Consider the following 16,014-nt stretch of genomic DNA (forward strand, 5'->3'; position numbering starts at 1 on the left):
TCTCAGGAAAACTACAGAGCGGAGATCCTCATTTCCACACTGGCAGACTGGTCCCATGGCTGCCACGGTCTTGCCGGCCATCCACCATTAATAGGCACTAGTGTTCACTGGTGCTCCTCCTGGTGTCTGAGTGCTCTCGAGATAGGATGAGGGCGCCAAGCCAGGAGTGACTTGTGTGTAGATTCTCCTGCTGTTTGTGTTCATTTGGGGACTTCATTGTCATCTGGGATCCAAATGGTCGGCTGAGAAGTGATATATTATACGGCAAAAACAAATCACCTATGGGTTGATTGTACTTCACATGAAATATTTTGTTCAACTATGTAAATTGAGTCCCTCTGTCAAAACTGTGCTGGGAGGCACAAAGATGAATAAGACCAGGTGTTAAGGACGGCAACAGTGATTAATACCGAAGAGAGAGATGTGAGACTTCAGGAGAAGAAAGTTTGGAGCGGATGACTGGAAAGGAACAAGTCTGTAGTGTAGGCTTCATATGTGTCAGCCATTGTGCTTCTTGGTAAGTTTGTCTCATCTCCTTTGATTTCAGTCTTGCCATCAAGTCTGTGTAGACACAGTTATGCCCATTTTACAGACAAGGGAACTGATGCTCAGAGAAATGATTTTCCCAAGGAGACACAGCTGTTAATGGTACAATCAATTCTGACCCCAGAGCCAACGTTCTTTCCACCACTCAATGGTTCCCAGTCCTGGCTGCCTCTCAGAATCATCTGAAGCCGTTTGAGATAACAGCGATATGGACTCGACCCCAGAGCAACCAGAGGCATGGGCTCAGGCCCAATCAGACTCTCTGGCTGTGAGGCCTGAGCACTGGCATTTTCTAAGAGCTCTTCAAGCGATTCCAATGAGCAGCCAGGGTTCAGAACCACCAGGGTCCACAAAAGGTGGAAGGAAAGATCTGCGAGAGCAGCTTGAAGGAGGTTTAAATTCTTACTATGGTGACCCATGAACAGCATTATAATTTTAAAAAACGAATGTACTGATTCAGAACAGATACTAACCACTTAGTACCTATGTATAGGGAGAGGTGACTTCATTCTCCCAGCAAGGGATGTGCTTGTCTTTCAGTTTATTTTGTGCATTATTTATTGGCAGAGTCCTTCTCCCGTTAATTAGAATTCTTACAAATCATTTCATCTGTACATTTATATCAGGTACTGTATCAAGTTCCCTATGGACTCTTCTAGGTTGTTTCTCTGGGTGGGAGGAGGGAAGAGTTATGCCACCGGCTTTTTCTAATTCCACTTAGGATTCTGAAGCAATTAGAAAAGATTTTGAGCAATAGAAAAGGTCCTTAGAGTTTGAAATACACCTGTTTTACAGAATCAAATTTCTCATCATTGAGGTCTTAAGAATTCCTAAGTAACATATGCTTCCTAATGAACAGAGCAAAACAGAAGCCAGCTGTTTTGTTTCAATAAATGAATCATCATTTAAATACTTTGAAAGTGCCACAACACTCTTCTTTGCTCAGCTGTCCTATGTGACAAGCTTTGTGGCTTTTTCTCCCTCGTTAGCCTGCATGTGTGCTGTAGTAATTGCTTAAAATGTAATGTGTTCGTTACGGTGGTGTAGAAAGTCTGCAAGCTATCTGGTTACAGAAGCTAATGCTACTGTACTAGCAGTAAACTCCCAGACACATAAATGCCTTATTATTGCTGTATAATCAATATTTTTTGGATGTCTTTTTAAGAATGTCAAGGTTTTATTTACTTTTTTGCAGAAAATTTCATTTTCAATGGTCAATCTAAAAGAAGTTCCTAGTTTCTGTTGAGACTATCTTTTAGCAGTATTTTCTGGTGATAGATGTAGGATCTTTTGAATAGATTGGTTGCACTGATTTATGAGGCACAAAAGTCATATTTTCTTGGATTCGTGTCAAAATACCCTGCCCTCAATCAAGAGAATTTTTACTGGCTGAATGAATGAAAGTAGCACTCACAGGCCACATTCCCTCAGAGTATTTTCAGACCTACTCATCTCTGTCTGTAGATTTAACGTGCATTGTTTTTTCCTGACAGTGGCACATTCACAGCGAATCCGAGGTCATCACAATTTCAGAATCAAACCAGAGCGAAACATCTTTCTGAGTGGGCGAGTGAATCTGTCAACTTCATGCCTCATGTAATTAAACTGGTGACAGGTGATGGTGAGAACACAATGGAAATTCATCAGTGTTTTAATTTTAAAACTATTTTTTTTAAAGATTTTATTTATTTATTTGACAGAGACCACAAGCAGGCAGAGAGTCAGGCAGAGAGAGAGGAAGGGAGGCAGGCTCCCTGCTGAGCACAGAGCCCGATGCGGGGGCTGGATCCCAGGACCCTGACCCTGACTGAGATCATGACCCCAGCCGAAGGCAGAGGCTTCAACCGACTGAGCCACCCAGGCACCCCTAAAACTATTTTTTGAAATAACTGGTTAAACGATGATCGCACACTATAAAACCGCACCCAAAAAATGTCTCATGACGGCTTATGTTTGGGTACTTAGGAAGACACAAAAACAGGGAGCCTCGGCCTGAGGCATTTTGCTAAAGGGCCTTCAGATTTTTTTTTTAATATTTTATTTATTTATTTGACAGAGATCACAAGTAGGCAGAGAGGCAGGCAGAGAGAGAGAGAGAGGAGGAAGCAGGCTCCCCGCTGAGCAGAGAGCCCGATGCGGGGCTCGATCCCAGGACCGTGGGATCATGACCTGAGCCGAAGGCAGAGGCTTTAACCCACTGAGCCACCCAGGCGCCCCATCTTCAGATGGTTTTTGCCACCTACACCAATTCACGAAACATCACGTTATGCATCGAAGCTTGCGTCTTAATTTCATTCACCTTGTTCCAGCGATTTCCCCTAGATGTGTTCCCCTCCTTGCAGCCAGCCAGCTGCTACTTAACAGTCCTTACCGGGGAGCAGACCCTCTCAGTGCCTAATCTGGACGACTGGACAAGAGGCAGGGAGGCTCTTGCCCACTGAACGCTGGCCTCCCCGGGTATGCAGGCCCATGTGGCAACGGGATTGCCCCTGATGTGGGAATGGATATGTTGGTGTAAAACTCTGGATATTTTTATTTACTTGGAAAAATATGATTACCTTCTCTCCTTTTGGGCCACGAGCTTCATATTCACCAAGTTTTCCCTAGGTGGGAAAAAACAAAGGAAAAAAAATGTATGTATACACAAAAGTCAATTTATTTTTAACACATTCAGCCCCCGCATTAAAATATAGTCAGGAAACGCTGCTCTAATAATAGGTTTTTATGAATACCATGTTAATCAATTTTGCCTCTCTTCACCTTCTGTGAAATACTCCTGAAATCTTCCAACTGTGTAGGCCCTATCTATCTTCTCTGTGACTTCCCCCCAGGAGGTGATTCGGGAGAACTATCACACCTCCAAGGGCAAATCGTCACTACTCCAAATTAATGCCTGGAAACTGTTCTTGGTCCCCAACAAGTCCACTGATATGTCTTTGTAACATTATTAATGATATCTTTGTTGTTCACTATAATGGATGATCCATTAACTAACCTCTTGGCTGTCCCGCCATGCTCTTGACTTGTATAATACTCACTTTCCTAGTATCTTCCTATCTTTCTGACCTCTCCACTTCTTCCCTCACCTACTGGGTAAACGTTAGATTTCCTTTGGACTCTGTCCAGATCCTTTTCTCTTGTGGCTCAACATTTTCTCCTGGGCACTCTTTGCTCCCATGGCTTTAGGTATCATCCACACTAAGACAAATCTATAAACCCAGCCGACATCTCCTTCTGACTTTTGACTCATGTATCTAATTTTCTACTTGATGTGTTCACTTGGAAACTCCAGAAAAAATTCATATTCAACAAGTTCAAAGCTAAGTTTAAAAATTACAATAATACACACATATCTGAGAAAGAAAGATGAGAGAATTACATCATGCCGTTAACATGCATTTGTCCAGAAGCGGGATAATAACAGTTGGCTTCTTCCTAATTGATCTCTATAGTTACTTGTTAAAATGCATGGTAATTTCATTTTACAATTGGAAAAAAAATCAAGGAAAGAAAGAAAATCTGAATTCATTCTCTCCCATCCATAGAAGTCTTCCTTCTTCATCTGGGTATCTTTGCTAAGACCACTCTCCTCTTTCCCCTCAAGTCCAGGCATCTAGCCCAGCTGCCTCTGTTCCCCAAATCCCTTCTCTTCACACTCCCTACCTTCACTCATCATGGCTTGCCAGGACTACTGCAGTAGCTCCCTAATTGGCATTCGGTAATCCACTCTTGCTTTCCACACACCTACGTTTTCTATATAAGTTCAGAGAAACCCCTTTAAGACATTCTGAGGCCCTTCTTTCTAAACCATTACAAAGCCATCAAAATCCCACATGACCTCAACTCATTTCCCTCTCCAGGATCATGGTGGCCCCTGTTCTCCCTCAGAATTTTCAGCTGTAATAGCCTTCTCTTAGCTTCTCAAATAGACCAAAGCCTTTCTCACTTCACCCTCTAGATCACCATTCTTTCCTCAGTCTTCTGTCCAGGAAGCAACTACTTATCCCTCAGGTCTCAGCTGTGATAAAATGCCATTCATGGAAGTTCCTGCAGTTCTCCCACACGGGTTCCCCTCTCACATATTCTCATTGGATATTGTATTTTTCCTTCGTAATACTTACTAATATTTTTATTTTTGTGTCTGTTTAAAGAATCTTGCATCTTTTGCACTAGAAAATAACCCCGTGATGACCTGGAATAGAAGGCCCCATTCCTAACACAGTACATCACATACGGGAAACATTCAATAAATACTTGTTGAAGAAATAAACCTATAATTCTAATTTATGTGCTTTTCCCACCAAACTTTTTTTTATTAAACTCTATGTGTTGGTAGAAAAAAGTAGAGGAACATTTAAGCAACAAAAATACACAGAGGCACGCATTTAAATCACTGTTGCTAAAATTTGACATTTCAAATATGCCTTCCATTTATTCATCCTACTCCAATCAAAAATAAGTAGTTTATAACCGCTGTTATTGTTGGTCTTGTGACAGACATTTCTCCTTTTTCCTGTTTAACTTTGATCTGAGACGTCTGAATTGAAAATAAAAATTGTATTCTCAAAATCCTGAGCTGTAAATTATTACAAGGACATATTTGAAAATGAGATGTGAAACTGTAAGACATACACGCATACATAAAGAATCAGCAGTTACAAAATGGTAGGTTGCTTAGATGCAACCTGCATAAAACATAAATCTGAGGCATTTCCTAAAAATACTAGCCATTTGGGCATGATTCCTTTCAGTGTATACAACCCATCAGCACCTCTCCCTGGCTGTGTTTGAGGTAGAAAATTTGGGAGGAAGAAGGAACATGCTTTGGTCTGCTGGATGACTTATCCAGAGATGATCTTGGATTGGGAAGCTTCATGCTCTTGAATTGCAGAGCAGAAGAGCACCCAAAGTACATTTGGGTGAGAGCATACTACAACGTAGCATCTTGGTCTAGATCCTTCTCCCATTACACCTCCCCACAACCTACAGGATATTAGAGATGCTGTAAACTGGGATAAAAAATTGCCTCTATAGCACCAGCTCATACTATTCTATCCACATGCTCTATTGTTCTAAAATCTTGATTTTTCTGGTAGCTTTCATACCCAGAGAGAAAACAGGGCTATTTACTGCCTACCAGAGCCCCATATGTTCGCTTCATTCAATAGCGAGGCAAGAAAATCCGTCTAATCAAGGATCCTCAGTGACCTCTGGAGCTGTTCTCCACTCTGAGGCTAACAATACTCAAGGCAGATTTGACCTTGAATTTCAGTAGTATTGACATGTAATATTTTGCTCTCTACTTTCTCTAAGCTCAATGTACCAGACAACTACTTGGCTCCACAGAAATAAAAGACATAGTCCTTGCGTTTCTGGAATCTGGCATTCCGCCATAGATATTATTCTAATTTTACTAGGTCATTTGTAGACTGGTGCCATGTAATTTGAATGGGTTTTTATATGCCTTTTGAATAAATGTAATAGTCACACGGTTTTAAATGTGCTTTTTAAAAATGTTCTCCGGAAGTGATGAGGCTTGTGGAATGGGGCTGCTAATCTGCCTGGTCATTTCAAGAATCTGGGATGTCAGAACATGTCCCTTCTCTCTTATGGGCAATGACGAATGGAACTTTGAAACCTCTAGTCAGGCCAGTGGGAAGACTCAAGCTTCTCCATTTGACTGGGAGAAGGTATTTCTCTGAAAAAAGATGATGTACCTGGAAATGGATAGGTTGAACCACAGGAGATAGTTCGCAAAGAGGAAGAGACAGGAAGTTAGGATTTAAATTTTCTTTCTGACACTTCTGGGCCTAGAAGGTTGCCTTTAGTGTCCCCAAGAAAGTCTTCACTTCACTTCTAGGCCACGGGTGGGTTTAACTCACTATTTGGAAAGGCTCTGAATGTTTGATTTTTTTTCTGGAGAAAGATTTTTCTGTCCTTTCTTGTCTGTGGATATTAAAATGAAGTTATGATTTGCTACTCGAAAGGAAAATAGATTATTTGGTTAGCAAATTGTTTTTTTGGGATCAACAATTCGAAGAGTGAGCACGAGAATTGGTTGCTGGAGGCAGAGCAGCAATCTCCCACCGCGGAGCCCGATTCTCTGCAAATTGCACCGAGTGTGGCGATGGGAGAGAGCACAACTATGCATTTTCAATGAGGATCTTTAAAAACGACATCAAATGTAAAATCCTCCCATTCTGGCCCTCCACAGAGAACACTTTTCCCCCATCTAGACTGTCATGAGAGGCTCTGGATCTGATGGCTTTAGCAGTTGACAGAGCCTATCAAATTTTTATTAAAATCCCCAGAGTTGGGGACAATGAAGAGCAGTTTGTTGGACTGTGAGCAGATTTCCTTAAGGGGGAGAATATTCTCGGCATTGTTGCTTTGTTTTGCAAACAATCTTACCGTGGGAGCAGCTGTTTGTAAATTATTTTTGTGATGGAGAGGGCGATCTTCTACCTTTTATTCTTTGCAGCCTCAAGTGGGCATGCAAAAATACATACAAACACACATACAAAATCTTCCCAACCTTACTCCTGAGCCTCTCGCTATTCCTTACTTCCTTTTCTCCCACCCAATTCCCTTGTGATTTGTGCCAGGAGGGGAGAAGCTTTTTTATGCCCAAGTTTCTCCCTCCAGATGACATACAGAAAACCATAGGGGAAAAGACCAACTCCTGTACTGGGACCACGGGACAATTCCTTGACCTTTGAGGATTCCAGCGATAAGGGAATGAACTGTGGACTCTTCAGGTTTAGAATGGGGAGGAGGAGTGTCTGGTCGCCTGCTGCTCATCCTCCCACGGGGGGGGGGGGGGGGGGGGGGAGGGGGGTGGCTGCTTCAGCAGAATCCAGGCTGCACGACTGGGAGCTGAGTTCCTGAGGTCCAGGACTCAAGTGCAGACATTACATAAATCAATGCCAATTTAAAAGGGAAGATTATTTTAACCTTGGAGCATCACTTTATAGGTCTCAATACATGTCCATCACTTAATCTCCAAGAAAATTTCCCTCATGTTCCCCCCTCTCCTTATATGCTATAGCCAGACCATCAGGCATGCAATGAATTGCAAAATGAAACCACCTCAGTATCCAAAATAGATGGGGGTGGGTGGGTGAAGTCACTGCCAAGTGAAAACATGCATCTCTCTCATCATGGCACACTTTGGCCCTTTCCTTTGTGGAGCTGAGGATGAGGATAAAGTGGTTATCACCCAGAAACACTGGTCATGGTAGGTACTGAAAAGCTGGGACCTACCTCCTCCATCCGTTCTGGTCGGGGCTCATAAAACAGCTCCAACTACTCTCAGAATGAAACCAAGTGAAGTCTTTGGGGAGCCACCTTCCACTGATTTCCAGATGAGTCTAAAAATCTGTTTTTATTATTTTTTTAAGATTTTATTTATTTATTTGACAGACGGAGATCACAAGTAGGCAGAGAGGCAGGCAAAGAGAGAGGAGGAAGCAGGCTCCCCGGTGAGCAGAGAGCTTAATGCGGGGCTCGATCCCAGGATCCTGGGATCATGACTTTAACCCACCGAGCCACCCAGGCTCCCCGGGTCTAAAATCTTTTGATGCCAAGAGGTTACAATGCATTGTTTGGGGAAGAAAAACTATGGTCTCTCCTGTCTAACCAGTTATGCTCTAGCTCCAAAGCCACATTTTGAGCACATGTGGACTAAATCCCTCAAGCCTCAGTCCCCTATCAGCAAGGATACAGAGCTGGAGTTATTTAGCGAGATAATAGCTAAGTTCAAAGTCCTGGTTTACTACTAGCAAGATTCTCCACTTGCCTGCTCTGGTCAGCACCCATTTTTTTGGAAACATAACCTTAAAGTTAAAAAAATTTACATTCTCAACTTCAGACTAAAATACAAATGCTTCATATATCTTCATTTGAGGGAAAACTGACTCATCGGCAAGATAGACTATATATAGAAGTAGTGCTGGGAGACCTGTAAAGATACAAGCTTTGAAAGTTTTGCAAGGGATAGCAAATATTTAAGTAGCTGAGTAGCAACTTGGTAAATTTTATACCAAAGGTGGTAGTAATAGAGTGTGTTCTTTAAGTTTTTCTAGCTGACACTGTGACATCAGAGCCAACTCATTCTCATTATTTTGAAGCATTTATGATAAATTCCCTTTTGTGACAGTAGATGCCATTACAGAGAAAGCACTGTACTTTAACTGATTAATTTTAGGTATGCTTCACTTTTTTTCCCCACTTGTGCCAAGCCCTAATGTTTTCATAAAGGTGGTATAGATCTATTCAGAAAATGCTTAATAGAGAATCATAAAATATACCCCAAACATTCTTTCTAATAGAATACTCCCTAGAAAATCTAAGTAAATGAGAAAATTTAAGACAGGATCTCTTAGGAAGCGCTACAAGCTCTACACACTTTCCACAGTCTTTATGTTGAATTTAATCTGATCAAAGAAGAACTGGGATTTTTCAAACTAATTAGCTCATCATTTAATAAACACTTTTCTGAGCGCCTGCTATCTTCAGGGCCTTAGCTGGCACATAGCCTCACTTTGGGATTTCTAAAGAAAGAGGAATGACCGTAGTCAGAAGAATTTATTAAAAGCAAAAGCAAGAACATAAAAGAAAGATATAAAGGGAAGTCTCTCTGAACTTGTTTTCATGTAGGAGCACGGTTATTTACCTGCAACATATCAACAACAAGCTATTGTGTATAGAAGCGATCCTACTTTGTAAACACAATGCCTCATGCCAAGTGATCAGACCTCAAGTACTTGTTATTAAATGATGGGTCACTCAGTGGTCTCACTTAGGTCTCTGGGTCTTATTTCACTGCCAACACCCATTTTCCTTTCCTCTGTTGTTTCCTTGAAGAACAGAGCAAAACATTCTTGCCTTTTACCACTCAGGTACTACCATGTCAGTATTCCATCTATCCTGACTACAATTTAAAAACCTTGGGGAAAGGGCCTCTCCTTGAAAGGTGGGGGACCCCCCCCCCCAGATTGACATATGGTATGTCAAGGTTTGCTGGAGGTTTTAGTGTAGCAGTGATTAGTTCTGATAAGAAATCTATCACCTATTTGCTACTCGAGCTTCAAGACAGCAAATAATCTATGTCTACCCTCTGAGAAACTGGATTTATGACAGTATCAATGGTGAAGCATGATGGCTGGCATGAATTTTTTGCATAAAGTTTTGCAAACTTTGAAGTAATTTTTTTAATCTATAAAAAATTTATTTTTTGTGAAGAGATGCTGAGCAAGCTACATTTTTTGGAAACATACTTTCAGTGATAACATGTTTTTGAAACATGTTATGTTTCAGAGTCTGAGCGATTAGGAATTAATAAGTTTTTTTTTTCAAAAATATGATTACATAAAATGTCTGTGTATGTACGATGTGAAGAAAGGAAGACATACCTTGTTATAATTCCCAAGAGTCTGTTGTACTCCTTGTATACCGGGAGGTCCCTGTATTTGAAATAAATCAAGGATAGAGGTGTAAACATTTACCAAAACAATACAAATTTAAATAATGTATCTGAGAATTCTTGAAATCTTCCAGTTAAGAAAAGGGAAGCATATCTTTAGTCAAATATTCTAAGTGATAGAGAATTAGAGGAAGCAATAACTTATCAGGCTCCAAAAGGTACTTGTAGGTAAAATCCTGCATGAATCCAAAGAGAGGTCCTTAGTGGGAACGTGTAGCATTTCACCAGAAGGTCAGCCATCAGCATATTCTTTATTTAAAAATATTGTACCTGTAAAACTCCTCCAGGGAAGAGGCTGTAGGTTCAGTTTATTTCTGACACTTCTCATAGGGCTTAGATCAATATATTATAGAAATGTGTGCCCATGTGTTATTAAGTGAGAAAATATGGAAAAAAATATTTTTTTCTGTTGCTTTATTCTTTTGAACTGGCTGAGTGAAAATGGCTGCATATGGAATTTCAGGCCAGAAAAAGAGATCTGTTCAAAAACCTCAGATTTAAGACACTCAGATCCTCAAAGTCTTCTGTTGACATGGCGTGTTCCCCAAGCGCTATGCTGAGCTTTGGGTAGACAGGGAAGAAGACATTCGTTTGTCCCTGAAACTTCCAGACTGAGAAGAAGAGAAGAGTTTCTGAGTTTTCAGGGATTACGTTCTGGGGAGAGGGCCACAAGAAAATACAAAGCTTAGCATTATTTTAAATCAAGTAGTTCAAGCCAAGAGAGAGTCAGCAATGTCAGAAAAGAGACTGCATATTTCATCGAGACCTCGAAAACTCCTCAGAGGAGGAAAAATATTACAGAGGCAACGTTCTTTACATTCTACCTCAAAAGATAACACAAAGGAAGACTATGATTGAGCAAATCAAACATCACTGTTATATAAAAATTATTTCCTTTAAAAGGGAATAAAAACTTTGAAAAGGGAAGAAAATTTTAAGGAACAAATACTAGCTATACTCACTGATAGGAGAAACACCTTAAGTACACTGAAAAAATTAATGCCGGTTAACATTTATCACTGGTATTTCTTACGAACGGCTTGTGTCTGAAGGTCTTTTCTAATGTGAGACCTTTGCATTGTGCCGCTAAGTGCAGAGGACACAATGATGTAATGACGGATGTCTGGAAGCAGTGTGATATAACTCTTGAGAAAATAATAGGCCTCATGAGTAACGGAGCCGAGTATGATTGGAAAGACAAACGATGCTGTTACCTTGCTGAAATAAAAACAGAGCTAATGTCAGAAAAGAATTCTCAAGGCACTATATTTTTTTCCTGTTCTTTTTCTATCAGCCAGCGTTGTGTATTCTAGGTCAGTTAGATGAAGTAATGAGGAAAGCAATCATTGGGTTGGGAGTTGTTGCAAAACGTTTCTAGCCCAGAAGATGCAAACTAAAACTCGTTCTTAAAAATCAGGAAGATTGAGATTGCTTGCGCACTGATCTTTCTGCAGCTATATTATGGGGCAGGGAGAAATTTTAGGTATCGTGTTGTAATAGCATCAACAGGTGGCTTATGGGTATATGCACAGCAGGCATTTGGTGAATGGTGAATATGTGTTCATAAGACCAGTGAGATCAAAGAATAGTGATGTGGTGGATAAATTTAGCTTTATACACATTCATCCTCATTGAAATTTTTAATAATGAGGGTTCCCAAATATAGCAGAATGATACAATCTCTCAAATAGAGCAGAAGAATCAATCAAATAAGAATAGCAAATATTTATAGTGTACTTATTGTGTGCCAGGCATTATGCCAGAGATCTTCTGTGGATTAACTCATTTAACCCCTACAGTGACACAGAGCAGTATATACCATCATTATTTCCTATTCAAAGATATAGGAAATGAGGGTTAGAAATTGTTAACTGGCCCAAGGTCATGCCTCTGGCAAGTGGCAGGACTAATATTTAACACAGGCAGACTGGACCTAAACTCAGTTCTCATCTGCTCTCCTATCTTAACTTAAAAGCACGCTCACAGCCTAGAATTATTTTGTAGTCATTTTTTAATCATGTTGACTGTGCCCTAGAGAGTATCTCCCATGTTCTACTTAACATACTGAAATTGAAAAAAAAAAAAATCAACAGAAATAGCACTTCTAAGGAGGCAGCACCGTGATTGCTGCAGGAGGGGAAAGTACAAGCTACTGGCCTTTAGATGTAGTCCCACCACGTAGATGAAGGAGGCCCCCAAACAATTCACTGCACATCCCACCTATCTTCACACATTCTTACAACCCATGATAGGGATATTATGCCTAAATATTCCCCCAATTCCTCCCAACCCACAGCTATACTCAAAATGCATCTTCTCTTTGTTTGCAGGCAGTGGGTGGACAGCAGGTGGTCAGAGAAAACGTGGGAGCCTTTGAGGGGGTTCTGAAAGGCAGTATGGAAAGATAAACAGGAGAGAGAGCAGTGTGGTGGGGGTTACCTGGCACAGAACAGGTAGCAGCCTGGAGGAGAATAGTAAAAATAATGGGAGGGAAAAAATTGGGTGGGAATTAGGTTTGCTCCTTAACAGACTGGTTATCTGCTCACAGTGTATAGCTGAATTACATAAACCTGGAACATATTCCTCGCCCAGGATCCTGACCTTGCTGTGGAGCATACACCTGGGGGCTAGGGTAGGAGGGTTCAGTGCTGCTTCTCCTTCCAAAAACAAGAGCAGACACAGCTCACTGAACAGAGTCCCTGGCCAATAGAAAAGTTTGAACAGAATGATTCAGACATATACAAGATTAATAGAAGTTACTTCCACATTTCCATATGTTCTATTCTTGCCATAAAATGTATCCACAATGTATTGCTCCAAATGGGGTCGATCCGAAGTCTTAGGCTCTATTACCTAATCTACCGCTGAGCATTTATGATGGCATTTTCTTTCTTGTTCTTTTAGTCAGTCGGATGCTCTGGGTATCACAGATTTTAGGTTTAATGTAACAGAGATTTACAGCTAACCATCTACCCTGAAGGCAGTCCTTTACACAAATTCTCCCCGAGGGCTAAAGAAACCGTGCAGTGACTGAAAGAAGGCACAGTGAAGAGCCCTTGGGCAGTCTACCTCTGCCTTGCAGTCAGAGGGTCCCTGGGTTGCTCTGTAACTAGCAGAAAAACCCCCACCTCAATGTAGGGAGAGTGACGGTGAGAGAAACACTATGCATATAAATGCCCAGAGCAACTCTTGACTGCTGAAAGACCCAGATAGACGCTGGGGTCTTAGAGTTGGCTGTCCTAGAGTCACATCTCCAAGAGATGTGCTGTTTTCCTCTTTTCTATTCTGGTACAATGTATGGCTGGAAAAGATCCAATGAGTCATTTGTTTCCAAGTTTAGTAAGAGCTGTCAGTCTTACAGACTATCAATCAACTCTGAGAAAGGGGAAGTTAAAGACTTGTGGTAAGTGACAGGTCTGCTGGCACCACATGGTGTTAGTCGATGCTCCAGGACACTTGAAAGGTCAGTTTCTCTAAGGTCTGCATTTAGCAAGACTCATTAAGGAGGTGCTTAGATAATCAAGGCCAAGTGGAGAATGAAGGCTAGCTAAGGAGGCACCGTCAGCCTCTGCGAATGCTCGCAGCCACTCCACTGGGAAAACCAGTTGAAGGATTGTGGAAAGAAAAAAAAAAATGTCCCATTGCCTTGCTCATGATAGTGACCTATACATAGCTATACAGAAATCATGGCTATACAATGTCTGTCTATCTTTAATGCAGCTCAGCTCTGCTCCATCTGTACCGGGTTGGGAGACATAGGACATCATGGTTAATGTGATGAGAACCCAGTTACAGAGCATCTTTAAAATGCACATGAACTCCAGGGAGACACACCTGTTCAGAACACAACTGGGCTCCTGTGTAATTATCTGGGAGGTCTATAAACCTAGTCTGGGTAGAGATCCTGAAGTTGTTTCCTACTGCACAGAACCATACCTGGTGTGATGAAGTGAATTAATGCCAAATTAATTCAATCCCAAATTAATTCAATTTGGGAGCATATACTCCCAGCAACAGTTTATAGCATTTAAAAGGTTTTTTTTGTTTGTTTGTTTGTTTTTACTAAAATCTTGCTAGAAGTAGAAAACAGAGAAGTAGCGTGATGTCTGAGACCAGCCTCATCAAATGCATAGGGTGAAAATAATGAACTGTTTGCATTATCTTCACCTTAGCAGATTTCCACTCTCCACTCCATTCCTACAGATTCCCCAAGTTTAAAAGATGGCCAGAGTTTTCCGTATTAAAAACTACACTCTTCAGACCCAGTCTTGGTTGTACTTTTACTTTTCAATTCATGCAGTACACAGAGCTCAAAGAATTCTACTTTTGCCTTTTTTTTTTTTCTTTTTTTCCCCTTTCCCCGGTCTTTGGCGTAAGCTTTCTATGTAAGTCAGGGCTAAGACCTTTTGATTTGGCTTTATCACCCCCTAGTTTTCTGAAACAAAATCTCCATGGCTCCACAGTTACTCTGCCTCCTCTCCGATCCTCCCTCCTGAACCATTTCCCTTTTTTCCTTTTCTCTAACAGCATCCTTGAGTTTTTCATCACTGCTGACTAAGCCTTCTTGAGCCATCTGGGTGCCCCTTATTTCCATGCCCCATAGCTGTTCAATCTCTTATTAGGGGCTCCTTTCATGATTCACAAATACATATTTTCAGGTTTTATACCAACTGCCTTCTGGCCCTGTGGGTTTCCAATTAATTCCAGTTACAACCTTCGAAATACCAAAACCTCTGTGAGGAAAGCTGTGCTAATCAACGATCTTCAAAACATGTTAAAAAAAAAAAAAAAGAAAAAAAAGCTTTGCAATAAGAACAGATAGAAAGCTTGTTATTGGAAAGTCATTTGGGCTAATTTTTAAGAAATATTTTCCATTTCTAATGGCTGCTAGAAAGGCGGAGAACTGTAATTACTCTTGCTTGGTATTAAAAGAAAAAATCACAAGGAAGCCTAAACTCATTCACAGGAACGGTAAGATGAAGCATATTTGAATGTACAGCAATCACTGGAAAAGCTAATGTTTTCTCTCATATATTTACATCTACAATATTATATATAACTTAGTATATATAAAGTCCATTTACACTGATTATGGGGGCTGTGTACACCTGCTTTCCTGATGGAATGAAACAAGGAGTATCAATCTGTTTTTCTTATCATAACTTGGGATGTGGTACATAGTATCTCTCCTATCTCCACAAGGTTTGCTGAATTCATTAGAATTATTGTTTCTCCAAGAAAAAATATGAGGGGAAAGCCAACTTCTTGCTTGTTGGTTTTGGATTCAGTTATCAATGGTACCAAACCTAGATAAGTCTTGCTGCTTCCAAACTCAAAGAAGATAGGGCCAACAGATTTAGATTAATCTAAGAATCTGGCTAAGTAATTGCAAACAAAGCTGCAGTGAGCTCTAGTTAAGTAGGAAAGAGCTTATGGATGTATTTTGGCCAGAATTACAACATAGAAAGTAGTATTCTAACTCTGAGAGAAAAATCAGTAATAGTCTTTAGATAGAAAATATTTGGGAAATCAATTCCTCTTTTTTTTAAACACAGAACCTCTTATTTATCTTAAATATTCTCTCTAAATGAATTTTTTTGTTTGTTTCTCAAGATTTAATTATGTAAGTTAGAGTTATAATTTTATAGTGGACTATTTTTCTGAAAATGCTTCTGCTATACATTTTTAGTGACTCCTACCCCCCCAACCCCTCAAAATTTCTGAAAACATTCAAACTGCACAATGATTTCTGAAGCCAAGAGAAGATTCACTGAGTGTTTGTACTATGTTTACATTTATTTTTATTTCTTTTTATTTTTGTATTGTGTTCAGTTAGTCAACATAGAGTAAATGGAGGGGATTATGCTAAGTGAAATATGTATACATTTCAACACAGATTTCTCAAACTCTGCTTTTTGGGATTACAATGGGAATGTGGCCAGGTAGTATGTAGTAGGTAACATTTAAGATTCCTGGAAAGGAGC

The 16,014-nt window shown here is 40.5% G+C and overlaps 1 protein-coding gene across 1 annotated transcript in view; it reads right to left on the reverse strand.

Annotated features, from left to right (window-relative positions):
- The window catches only part of COL19A1 (collagen type XIX alpha 1 chain), a 308,387-nt gene that overhangs the window by 72,035 nt on the left and 220,338 nt on the right, over positions 1 to 16,014 (reverse strand). The window contains exons 16-17 of the mRNA XM_059399023.1: positions 9,960 to 10,010; positions 3,105 to 3,149 (exon numbers count right to left, since the gene is read on the reverse strand). Of these exons, the coding sequence (XP_059255006.1) occupies positions 3,105 to 3,149; positions 9,960 to 10,010 (96 nt within the window). The remainder of the gene's footprint in view (positions 1 to 3,104; positions 3,150 to 9,959; positions 10,011 to 16,014) is intronic.

Source organism: Mustela nigripes, chromosome 5 (assembly GCF_022355385.1).
Source record: "Mustela nigripes isolate SB6536 chromosome 5, MUSNIG.SB6536, whole genome shotgun sequence".
Lineage (NCBI taxonomy): Eukaryota > Metazoa > Chordata > Mammalia > Carnivora > Mustelidae > Mustela > Mustela nigripes.